The 13,498-nt window shown below is 43.6% G+C and overlaps 1 protein-coding gene across 2 annotated transcripts in view; it reads right to left on the bottom strand.

Annotated features, from left to right (window-relative positions):
* Positions 1-1,938, bottom strand: part of pigs (phosphatidylinositol glycan anchor biosynthesis, class S) — a 28,156-nt gene extending 26,218 nt beyond the window's left edge. Inside the window, exon 1 of one of the 2 annotated variants that reach the window (XM_078422336.1) lies at positions 1,657-1,805. Coding sequence is in view for 1 of the 2 variants with exons in the window: in XM_078422335.1 (XP_078278461.1) it covers positions 1,892-1,919 (28 nt within the window). In the remaining variant the exon portion in view is untranslated. Of the gene's footprint in view, positions 1-1,656; positions 1,806-1,891 lie in introns of those variants that run through there. The other variant, XM_078422335.1, reaches the window with a different exon arrangement.
* Positions 1,939-13,498: the final 11,560 nt, after the last annotated feature.

The raw sequence follows: 13,498 nt of genomic DNA on the forward strand, positions 1-13,498 counted from the left end.
GAGGTGAATTTAAAAAAAGATCAGTGTAAGATTAATGAAAAAGGATTCTTGATGTTCAGTAGGAACAGAGGGGCAAATCTCCATGCTGTCTGACTCTAAGATAGTCAGCAACATTGCTCTAGGAAGGGTTTGCCCTGTGATGGCATCGATTACCATGACTAGAAATTCAGATCCATAGAGCAGGATTACAGAATAGTATTAGTTGTGGGGCTAATATAACATCATCTAATTTGTGGCACAAAGTGTTGGTCAAAGAGGGGTCACCGAATGGCAAACTAAACAGTATCTACACAGGTAAAAACATTAGTATAGGGAGGGGGGGTGACTGCCTTTGGGAAAGAGGGTTATGGAGTCGACAAATAACTTTGTATTTTCTTTCTCCACAGGCAAGGTCCTGGAGGACCTTGTTATTCCTTTGATTCAGCTGTGAAGTAGAGATAATCCAGGAAATTATACACCAGTGGGCCTCATGTTCAGGGAAGCAATGGAGAGAATTAATTGAGAATATTTACTCTCAGTTGGAAGATAATAGGATATTAGCGACAAACAGCATGGCTTTGTCCCTGTTAATTCATGTCTTACCAACTTGATTTTTAATTTGAAGATCTGACCGAGGTGATTTATGAGGACAGTACGGTGGATGTTGCTTAATTGGATTTTAGCAAGGCATAATGATAACATCCATTGTGATACACTAACCCAGAAGATCAAGATGCATGGGATCCACAGTGATTTGATAGTTTGGATTTAGAACTGTCTTATTGATAGGCAGCAGTGGTGGAAGAGTGTTATCCTGGTTGGAGGTTTGTGACCAATGATGTTCCATAAGGATCTGTTTTGGGACCTGTGTTTTTTGTGATATATATACACAACTTGGCTGTAAATGCAGATGGGTTGGTTAATACATTTGCAGACTACACCAAAATTGGTGGAGTTGCAAACAATGAGGAAGGCTGTCAAAGTATATTGCAAGATATGGTCAGTTACAAGTATGGGTTGGGGGGCTATCAGAAATGGTGAATGGAATTTAATCCAAACACGTGCTGTCTTGACATTGAGCGCCAAAGGGCATGTTCCTGTGCTGTACTTTCCTATGTGTAAGAAGGAACTGCAGATGCTGGTTTACACCAAATACACACAAAATTCTGGAATAACTCAGCAGGTCAGGCAGCATCACCGAAGGAAATTAATAGGTGATGTTTCAGGTTGAGACCCTTCTTCAAACTGAGAGTCAGGGAGAGGAAAACTTGAGATATGAAGAGGTTCAAAGAACAAATGAATGCAAATGGTCAAATCAAAGCCAACAATGATGATCAAGGAAAGGTCAATATGGGAATGGGAGTTAGTGTTTGGCAACTGGGAGATCATGGTTGTCAAACACGTACTTCGAAGCCATATACTTTGGGAGATCTAATGCAAGAGGAAAGTACACATTTAATGGCAAGACTCTTAACTGCATTCTAGAGAGAATGCGGGGTCCAACCCACAGTTCCCTGGAACTGGCAACACAAATACGTAGATTTGTAAAAGCAGATACGATACTAGTGTTTAAGAGGTTTTTAAATAGGCAAATGCATATACAGGGGATGGAGGGGAATGGATTCAACCACCTTCCCTGTGCGACAGGGCAGGCCATGGCAAGGCAAGGCTCCTTACCAGGAAAGGTGGTTAGAAGGAATGTGGGTACCGGGGTGATTAATGAACCAGGCCCTGCGGGTGGACCTGGCTGGGTCACGACGCCGCCGGCACTGGATGGCAGGTCGCTCCCTCGCCGCCACTACTGAGCTTCGCCCCCGGCAGACAAGCTCCCGTTCGGTGCCCACCACAACCGGCAGCCGGAGCCGGCCACAACGCCCGAGCCTCGGCCCCCGCACAATGTTAACTCCCGCACCTTCCGTCGCGGCCTCGGCCGCCGCCATCTTGCTTCCTGCTTTCCCCGGGAACGGAAACGCTGTGTAATTGACACCGCGGTGCACCAATCAGCGCGCCCCTCCCAGCGTCACTGGCAACCAATCACAACCCGCCGGGGGCGGGACGTCCGGGACCGCCAGCCCCGGCGCTGCGCATGCGTCTCGGCGGCGTCGAGCCTGTGGCGGCCGGGAGCAGGAGCAATGGCGATCGCCCTCAGCATCCAGGTCTCCAAGATCAAAAGGCCATTCGGCCCATCAAGTCTACTCCGCCATTTAATCATGGCTGATCTATCTCTCCCTCCTAACCCCATTCTCCTGCCTTCTCCCCATAACCTCTGACACCTGTACTAATCAAGAATCTATCTATCTCTGCCTTAAATATATCCACTGTCTTGGCCTCCACATTCGTCTGTGGCAAAGAATTCCACAGATTCACCACCCCCTGACTAAAGACATTTCTCCTCATCTCCTTCCAAAAAGAATGTCCTTTAATTCTGAGGCTATGACCTCTAGTCCTAGACTCTCCCACTGGTGGAAACATCCTCTCCACATCCACTCTATCCAAGCCTTTCACTATTCTGTAAGTTTCAATGAGGTCCCCCCTCATTCTTCTAAACTCCAGCGAGTACAGGCCCAGTGCCGACAAACACTCATCATAGGCTAACCTCATTCCTGGGATCATTCTTGTAAACCTCCTCTGGATCCTCTCCAGAGCCAGCACATCCTTCCTCAGATATTCCTCAGAATTCCTCATATTGTGAGAAAATTCTCAAAATTGAGAAATTTCTCACAATATTGTGAGAAAATTGCTCACAATATTCCCAATGCCGCCTTCCAGTGCCTTATAGAGCCTGAGCATTACATCCCTGTTTTTGTACACAAGCCCTCTTGAAATAAATGCTAGCATTGAGCTTGCTTTCTTTACTACCAATTAGACTCGCAGATTAACCTTTTAGGAATCCTGCACCACCATTCCCAAGTCCCTTTGCACCACCGATTTCTGGATTCTCACCCCATTTAGATAACAGTCTACACCTTTAGTCCTACTACCAAAATGCATGACTCCACACTTTGCTACACTATATTCCATCTGCCACTTCTCTACCCACTCTCCCAACCTGTCCAAGTCCAGCAGAGTCCCTGCTTTTACACTACCTGCCCCTCCACCTATTTTCATATCATCTGCAAACTTTACCACAAAGCCTTCAATTCCCTCGTCCAAATCATTAATATACAACGTGAAGAGTAGCGGCCCCAGCACTGACCCAGTGGAACTCCACTAATCACTGGTAGCCAACCAGAAAAAGCCCCCTCTATTGCCAATCTTTGTTTTCTGCCATCCAGCCAATCTGCTATTCTTGCTAGTATCTGCCCTTTGATACTGTACTCTCATCTTCCTAAACAGCCTAACGTATGGCGTCTTATCAAAGGTTTTCTGAAAATCTAGGTCAACAACTTCGACTGACTATCCTTTGTCCTGCTATTTACATCTTCAAAGAATTCCAGCAAATTTGTCAATCAATACAAAGCCATGCTGACTTCGGCCTATTTAATCGTGAACTTCTAAGTACTCCGTAACCTCATCCTTTATAATGGACTCTAAAATCTTACCAGTGCCACTCACTCCCTCACAACACAGCACTTCTAATTCAGTTCCATGATTGCCCATCATAGGATATTTGATGTGGGAGGGACATTCGGCCCATCGTCCGTGTGCTGGACAGCCTGACTCAACTTAGCCTCTCCCAGTGAGTCCCAGACTCCGCCCTGAATGTTTTCCATGAAGTCCTTCTAGTTTAGTTTATCTATTGTCGCGTGTACCGAGGTACAGTGAAAAGCTTTTGTTGCGTGCTAACCAGTCAGCAGAAAGACAATACATGATTACAATCGAGCCATTCGATACCTGATAAAGGGAATTACGTATAGTGCACGATAAAGTCCAGTAAAGTCCGATTAAAGATAGCCTGGACGTCTCCATTGAGGTAGATAGTAGCCCAGGACTGCTCTCTGGCCAGGTTATGACTTGTCCTTGATTATGCTGCTGGCCTTGCCAAGGCAGCGTGAGGTATAAATGGAGTCAATAGAGGGGAGATTGGTTTGTGTGATGGTCTGAGCTGCACCAATAATTCTCTGCAAATTCTTGCGGGCTTGGATGGAGCTGTTGTCAAACTATGCTCTGATGCATCCCGATAAAATTCCACCACATAACTTGCATCTTTCCCTCCTAATTTTGCACTTTGATGGCAATTAAACCCTTCCAATTTGCTCCTGGTCTTGAAAGAAACTGACAGTGATGTTCAGTCTGAAGAAGGGTCTCGACCCGAAACGTCGCCCATTCTTTCTCTCCTGAGATGCTGCCTGACCTGCTGTTACTCCAGCATTTTGTGAATAAATACCTTCGATTTGTACCAGCATCTGCAGTTATTTTCTTACGCTTCCCAAGTAGTGTGCCCTTAAGTGGATACAGGTCATTTTCCAAATGCAGTGCCATCTTGATGTACTGAGGGTGTCAGTCCACTTTACTATCAATATTAAAATATACCCTGGGGTTTACTTATATTTGGAACCCTCTCTCTTTGTTTTATATTATATTAGATTACACGACCGTGTGAACAGATTACCTCAATGCCCACCACCATATATCTCCATTCAATCTCTGTATCCCTCCGTTACAATTTCAAGAACAAATCCCCCTCCCCCACACTGGATTGCTGATCTTGCCCCAGAACCTGGTGCTCCCTCCTCAGTCATGCTGTTGTCAGAAAGACTTTCACAAACAACCTTTTCATTCAGGTTATAAAATTACTGCCTCCCTGTGACCCTGAAATATATTATAAACTTCTGGGCTATCCCAAACCGATATTATGAAGTGTATCAAAGCTAAGCTGCATTTACTGGATGTAAAAGACACAATTTCCAAATATGCAGATGGCACAAAAATCAGAAGCTTAGTGAGAAAAGCACAGTAATAAAGACACAAAAGACTGCAGATGGTAGAATCTGGAGCAAATGGCAAACTGCTAGAGGAATGCAGATGCAGGATAAATGTTCCCGATGTTGGGGGAGTCCAGAACCAGGGGTCACAGTTTAAGAATAAAGGGTAGGCCATTTAGGACTGAGATGAGGAAAAAAAAATTCACCCAGAGAGTTGTGAATTCTCTGCCACAGAAGGCAGTGGAGGCCAATTCATTGGATGTTTTCAAGATGGAGATAGATTTAGCTCTTAGGGCTAAAGGAATCAAGGGATATGGGGAGAAAGCAGGAACAGGGTACTGATTTTACATGATCAGCCATGATCATACATGATCAGGCATGATCGTATTGAATGGCGGTGCTGGCTCGAAGGGTGGAATGGCCTACTCCTGCACCTATTTTTCTATGTTTCTATAACTCACGCCATTATGGTACCAAGGATAGCTAACTTGACACATAATCACCTGTTGTTCTTAGTGATAAAATTATTATATGCTTCTATCATGAGAGCATGAGCTTCATCTTTGGGGAGTGAAAAGAGCTTCACCAAGGAGAGAGAGAGAGAGAGCGAGCTTGGACCGTGGTGTGAGCCGGTGCCAGCCAGTGCGGACAGGAGCCTCGGATATGCAGAGGGGCGTAAGAGTTATTTTGTATTGTTTCTTTATTGGTCGTTGATAGTTTTCCTGTGTTTTACTTGTGTTTCCTTTAATAAATAGTCATTTGTGCTCTTCACCATGTGCTTCCTCCATTCATTGACCCAAATCCTTGAATACTGCACATAATTTCATTATGGTGTTTCAGGTCATTCTTGCTCTGGACTGGAGTCTTCCTCCTGGTCCTTTAGACAACAGAGTGGACAGACAAATAGAAGTTGAAACCTACTGCAGAAAAGCGCAAAGTGTGCTGTTATTTTATGGGAGAACAGGCCATAGCAAAATAAACTAGAACATCGAAATGCGCAAAGATCAGGAGCTTTGTATTTGCATAGATCTGTGGAAGGGGCAGGGCACGTTGAGGTTTATCAAACATACAGCAGCTGAGGCATAAAGTACAAGAACATGGGAGTAATGCTGACCCTTTGCATAACAGCTCTGGCTCCCACCCTTTAGGAAAGATGAACAGGCTATCGAGAGGCAGAAAAGATTTCAGTGATGAGGTTTTTTAGTTACACAGATAAACAGGAGAAGCTGTGGTTCTTGGAACAGAAAGGCTTGTAAGATAATCTGATACAGATATTATAAGAAAATAACTGCAGATGCTGGTACAAATCGAAGGTATTTATTCACAAAATGCTGGAGTAACTCAGCAGGTCAGGCAGCATCTCAGGAGAGAAGGAAGGAATTCCTTCTCTCCCGAGATGCTGCCTGACCTGTTGAGTTACTCCAGCATTTTGTGAATAAATACCTTTGATACAGATATTATAGTCATCTAAGTCCAAACAGAAAAGAGAGAAGCTATTCCCATTGGCAGAAAGATCAAGAATGAGTGGATACACACACATTTAAGTTCACACAAGTTATAGGAATAGAATTAGGCCATTTGGCCAATCGAGTCCTCTCTACCATTCAATTACGGCTGATCTCTGCCTCCTAATCCCATTTCCTACCTTCTCCCCATAACCCTTGGCACCCGTTCTGATCAAGATTTTGTCTATTGCTGCCTTAAAAATACCCACTGACGTGGCCTCCACAGCCCTCTGTTGCATTGAGTTCCACAGATTAACTACCCTCTGACTAAGGAAGTTCCTCCTCACTTCCTTTCTAAGAGCAGCCTTTAATCCTGAGGCTATGACCTCTGATCCTAGACTCTTCCACCAGTTGTTACAGTTGTGACGAGAAAATTAGTTTATACAGCAAATAATTAGTAACTGGAAAGCACCACCTGGATATTATTGGAGGTCGATTCCATTTGTCGTATTCAGATAAGGGTGGAAATGTAGGTGAAAGAATTAGCACTGCTGATGGGAGAAGTCAGAGGATTGGCATTAGCAGAATCACTCTTGCGCACAGCTGATGCTGCCTCAACAGGCCACAACATCTCCCCACTACCTGAGTTGAGAAAGAAAACACAATCTTGTGCCATCTTTCTTTAATGCTACAATACTGTTTGGACAACAATCTCAAGAATCTTAAAAAAAAACAATTGCAATATCATTAATATATTGAATATGCACAAAGTGCAAATTTGCAGTCCAAAAATAAAATGCTGGAAATCTGGAGCAAAAAGAGTATTAATGCTTCCTATCGATGAGCAGTTTTTTTCAGTGTTTATTGCAGTGAATCTGTGATCGTGTCCAGTGCAGTCATATCTTTATTGTAATGTGATAGAAATGTATGGCACACTCAAGCTGTGACCTAATTCTTTATTTGAGTGGTTCTGCATAATCTCCCTGCTCTCATATTAAGCCTCAGTACTGAAAGAAAGTGCCCTTAAGCATGTTTGACCATTTCATTGATCTGTCTGGTACCTTTATGACCTGTGCGCATATTTTGCTATTGGTTTACTGTTGTCACGTGTGCCAAGATACAATGAAAAAACTTTTTTTGTTTGCGATCCAGATAAATCACCCGTGCACGATTAAACTGAAACTATACACAAGTGCAGCAGGTAATGCAAAAGGATAAAGGAAACTTGGAAAGGAAAGGACTGCAGAATATAGTGTGACAGTTACATAGAGTGTAGATCAAAAAATGAGGTCAATCGGGAGAATGGGGAATACGTCTTCCGCTGAAGAGAGGCCTGCTCAAGAGTTCTGGGCCAAAGGTCCTGTTCCTCTACTTTTTGCTCGATATTTGCCAATAACTGTCCTTTCAATTTTTTCTATCGTTGTACAGCTATTTCTTTTTTTTTTTTTAAATCTGTTTATTAGTTTTTACAATTATTTCAACAATGAACAAACAATACGCTTAAAGATACACCCCCACCCCCCAACCCCCCCGCCCCATCCCAGACGCAGAGATAAACATTGACATTAGTAAAACAAATACAAAGTTATCCCCATTCTCTAAAACAATCATTAAAGTTTTTGCATAATTTAGAAACGGTAACCATGTTTCTTTAAAGCTTTCCTGTGAACCTTTAAGAGAGAATCTTATCTTCTCTAGCTTTAAGTGATATAACACATCCTTGATCCATCTATTATGAGTGGATGGCAATACATGCTTCCAATTAAGAAGTATAAGACGTCTAGCCAAAAGAGAAGTAAAAGACATAATTATTTTTAGATATCGGGGGGTATTAGTTCCGGAAGGGACACCAAAAAGAGCTGTAAGAGGATTGGGTAGAATATCTATACCGGATATATCCCTAAAGGATTTAAAAATCCCTGTCCAAAATTTAGACAGGCAGGGGCACGTCCAAAACATGTGAATCAAGTCGGCAGGTGTTTGTCGACAACGGTTACATGCGTCACTCATGCCGGGAAATATTCTTGCTAGTCTAGCGTTAGTGTAATGCGTGCGATGCAAAATTTTACATTGTATAAGACTATGTCTAGCACAAATTGAGGAAGTGTGAACAAGTCCCAGCACAGTTTCCCATGTCTGATCCGTCATGCCAAACCCCAAATCCTGTTCCCAAGCTACCTTAAGATTATGGAGAGATTCAGGCTTAATGGAGTCTATTTCAGTGTGTATAATTGAAATCAGCCTCTGCGCATTGGGATTCAAAAGAAGAATAGAATCAATTTCAGAGTAAGTGGGCTGACTTGGAAATTCTGGAAATTGCCTTTGTAAGAAGTGCCTGACCTGAAAATAGCAAAATAGATGTGATCGGGGCAAGTTGAACCGTTCAGACAGCTCTGGAAATGACAAGAAGGTCCCATCACCATACAGATCATTAACAGTTCTGATACCCTTATCAAACCAGGTTTGAAAAGTAAAATCAGTACATGATGGTTTAAACAAATAATTGCGATGTATTGGAGAATACAGGGATGGCCTTGTAAGACCAAAGTGTCTCCTGAATTGCATCCAGATCTTTAAAGTGTGCGTATCGGTGGGCATAGAACAGGCAATAGAGGTAAGCGGTAAACCTGAACAAACTAAAGAGCAAAGAGAGTACTGGCACGAGGACAGCTCCATTTGTGCCCAAAGAGGAGTGTTTTCCAGATTAGACCAGTAGAGAAGCTTCTGAATATTACATGCCCAATAATACTTAAGGAAATTTGGAAGGCCCATCCCCCCCATTGACTTGGACCGCTGGAGATACTCTTTCCTGATGCGCCGTGGTTTGTTTCCCCATAAAAAGGAAGCTATGGTCTGGTCCAATTTTACAAAAAAGCTTCCCCTAATAAATATTGGTATATGTTGAAAAAGGTACAGCTATTTCTGACTGCACTCTCCAGGGACGTCTGCTTTACACATGCCCCAGGACACCTAGACGCCTCAACTTCACTGCTCCCCATCTGTCAGTGCACTGAATTCAGTATCCTGGTTCACATTTATTAATGCCTCTTTTTACCTTACCCTAGCCTGGCGAGACCATATCAGGAATATTGTGTGGAAACCTTATCCTTCACCCCTGAGGAAGGATGTACTTGTGTTAAAGGAAGTGCTGCACAGGTTCACCAGGTTGTATTCTGGGATGGCAGATTTGTTGTGCATGGAAAGATCACAGGCTGGGAGTGGACTTCATCTAGAGTGTAGAAGGATGAGAGATGATCTCACTAAAACAGGCAGAAATCCCTTCAGGGTTTGACAGGGTAAACAAACATGCAGCTGATGTTGATGCTAGCATGTTTAAAACCGGAGGTCAAATGAACAAGTCAAGCAATCAGGATAGAGATGAAAAGATTAGCACAGCACAGACTGGCTGCTAGACCATTTTAAATGTATTAACAATATTGCAATCTCATGATGGCAATGCAGTTCCCAACCCCATGCTTATATAAAGTGAGAAGATTTTCTGGAAGTGGCAGTGAGGCACTGAGGAATACGACCCCAGCCCCATTTTGCATCCTATTGGCCAATGTAGAGTCTTCTGAAGAAGGGTCTCGACCCGAAACGCCACCCATTCTTTCTCTCCAGAGATGCTGCCTGTCCCGCTGAATTACTCCAGCATTTTGTGTCTATCTTCATTCTTGCTTGCAGCCATCCCTAGAAAATAAGATTGAGGACTTAAGGGCAAGAGCTCTTTACAGAAGGGACATGAGGGAAGGCTGTGCCCTCTGTTTCAGAGATGTGACTCACCCCTAACTCTTGAGACTCAGCCTGAAGATTGCATAGATGGGACAGAGGCATTGGTAAAAGAGGGAGGTGGCAGTGTCCGCCTCATGGTGAACTCCTCGTAATGTTCAAACTCGTAGTACCAGTCCTGTGCAGCCCCTACTCTGACACACCTGGAATATCTAGCAGTGAAGTGCCGTCCTTTCTATCTCCAAAGTGGTTTCACCTCCATCATCATGACTGCGGTTTACACCCCTCCCCAGACAGATGCTCGACTAGCACTGGAAGAGTTGCACGGCATGGTCAACAAACACCAGACAGCATTCCCCCACACCTTCCCCATCACAGCCAGGTCTTCAACAAGGCTAGTTTAACAAAGTCACTTCCAAACTAGCACCCACATGAGTCCTGCAGCACCAGAGGATCAAATATTCTTGACCATTGCCACTCTACCATCAAAGATGCCTATCACTCCATCACTCGCCCTCGTTGTGTGTGATTAGCTGGCTGTACTCTTTCTTCAGTATGTACGGTAGGCAGTGACTGAAGGGCGCTGCTCCAGTGGAGAGCGAAGCGCAGAGCTCAACAGGTGAGGCAGTGGAACAACCTTGTGACCACTTGATGTCGGTAGACTGGGCGAGGTTCAGGGACCTGAACAATATGCCAATGGTTGTTACTAACTTCATAACAAAATTTGTGAAGGAGTGTGTTCCCATCAACACCATCCAAGTGTTCCCAACCCAGAAGCCATGGATGAACCAGGATGTCCACAATCTACTGAGGACTAGATCTCAGGCATTCAAGTCTGGTGATACAGGGTTATTTAAGAAGTTCAGGAACGATCCGGGTGAGATCAGCAGGAAAATGAAGAGACCCTTTTGTTTTGGTTGCACTACGTACTTTGATTTTACACCATTCACGGGCGGCACAGCTGTAGAGTTGCTGCCTTACAGCTGCTGCCTTACAGCACTTGCAGTGCCAGTGACCCGGGTTCGATCCTGACTACGAGTGCTGTCTGAACAGTTTGTACGGTCTCCCCGTGACCGCGTGGGTTTTCTCCTAGATCTTCGGTTTCCTCACTCCCAAGACGTACAGGTTTGTAGGTTAATTGGCTTGGTATAAGTGTAAATTGTCCCGTGTGTGTAAGATAGTGTTAGTGTGCAGGGATCGCAGTGCGGACTCGGTGGGCCGAAGGGCCTGTTCTGTGCTGTATCTCTAAACTAAACTAAACCTTGTGTGTTATTACGTTAATGGGCCTGTTAAGCCTGTTAAGCTACAGCAAGTAAGAATCTCATTTTTCCATTGCCAGTACACATGACAAACACTCTTGACTCTTGAGAACAAATTTCTCCACCCAGAAACCAGTAAATCCATGGAATCCCCGACTCAAGAGGGCTGCAGCGACTCATTCGTGGAGTTAATTCAAGATAGATCTTTAGATTTTTAGTTATTAAGAGAATCAAGCAACATGGTTATTAGTACAGGAAAGTAGCTTTGAGGTAGATGATCAGCCATGGTCTTACTGAATGGCAGAGGAGGCGTTAAGGCTCACTATTCTTTAAATCAGTTTTTATATTATAAACAATTAGTTTCATCCATGGACGAAACAAGAATAGGACATAATATGCAAAACCACTTGGGAGGTCCAATGTTCAAACCAGTGTTACAGGTACTGGTACTGCTACAACGCATGTTTCAATAACACTAACTGGGTATAATGCCACTGATGAATTAGGGGGAATGCTATTGTATTACATGGACCAAATTAGTTATAACATGATTTTGAATGGGATCTAGAGAACCACTGAAAAGTTACTTTGGAAATTGACAAGCAGAAAACAAGCTGAATTGTCATTAAAAAAAAGCTAAAGAGACAACAACTGCACTCTGTTGTATTATAAGAATGCAGTCTGTCAGTTTTACCACAGGTTGCCATTAACATTTGCAAGAGTTCTCTATGTGAACAGGGCGGCATGGTGGCGCAGCGGTAGAGTTGCTGCCTTACAGCGAATGCAGCGTCGGAGACTCAGGTTCGATCCTGACTATGGGCGCCGTCTGTACGGAGTTTGTACGTTCTCCCCGTGACCTGCGTGGGTTTTCTCCGAGATCTTCGGTTTCCTCCCACACTCCAAAGACGTACAGGTATGTAGGTTAATTGACTGGGTAAATGTAAAAATTGTCCCTAGTGTGTGTAGGATAGTGTTAATGTGCGAGGATCGCTGGGCGGCGCGGACTCGGTGGGCTGAAGGTCCTGTTTCCGCGCTATATCTCTAAATCTAAAAATCGAAATCACTTCTATTGACAAAGATAGACACAAAGTGTTGGAGTAACTCAGCAGGTCAGGCAGTATCCCTGGAGAAAATAGATAGGTGACGTTTCAGATCGGGACCTTTCTTCAGACTCCTATTGTGACAAATGTGCAATGACACTATATAAACATATAACATACAGCATTTAGTATTTTTAACGCAACAAAAATCAACTTATAGGTATTAAAAAGACCTTTATAGCAGAACTACCTGTACTCCAAAAGCATCGAGTGTATTTGGGTAACACTGGAGGATACACTCATTTACGAACAGCACAGACTAAACACCAAAGGAAAGGTCCAAACAAAGAAACATTCCGCAAAAGCTTGCAAATTCCCCCTGTCTGTTCCACTGAGAACAGTTTAAAGTCACAGAAAACATTGACACTGCCCTAAATGAGACTGGCAGAACTCCAAAACACAGTCTGAAGAAGGGTCTCGACCCGAAACGTCACACATTCCTTCTCTCCAGAGATGCTGCCTGACCTGCTGAGTTACTCCAGCATTTTGTGATAACTAAGATATCTGTGTTCCCTGCCAGTTATCATTTCATATGGTGTCCCCATGATCAATAATCAAATAGCTGGTGATAATGACTCACTCTCCTTTATATGGATAATAGACACTGACAATTCTCGTGAGGAAAACTTTTATTTTTCCAATAGAATGATTCTTTGGAATTAGACAGAGCTTGCCTCTGGCAAAGAAAATGGGGATCAAAGCATCTGAATAAAGATGCGAATGATTTACTCATGTGTAGAATTAGCCATGACTACTAATGGCAGGCATCACTAAACCTGCACAGATTAGGATTTGGCAGATGCAACTGTCATTTTAGCACAGGGCTGCATGCATTGACCCATGCTCTACTATTCATCGGGGAATTCATTGACATCTTTCAAGAGCCTCAGCAGCAGCAGATCCAGCAAAACCTAGAGAAGTGGCCAGTGTAGAATGGTGGAAGCATACAATGTGAACATGGTTGGACTCAGAGACATGACAAGAACCAGGATTTTTCTGTGGCTTTATTAAGAGTCGTCTATGTGAACAGGGCATCCAGTGAAGGGATGAATATCAAGTGAAGATCAAATACTAGGTGCTGGAAATCTGAACATAGAGTGGAAGAAACACTCAGCAGGTCA

This window comes from Rhinoraja longicauda, chromosome 26 (genome assembly GCF_053455715.1).
Source record: "Rhinoraja longicauda isolate Sanriku21f chromosome 26, sRhiLon1.1, whole genome shotgun sequence".
Lineage (NCBI taxonomy): Eukaryota > Metazoa > Chordata > Chondrichthyes > Rajiformes > Arhynchobatidae > Rhinoraja > Rhinoraja longicauda.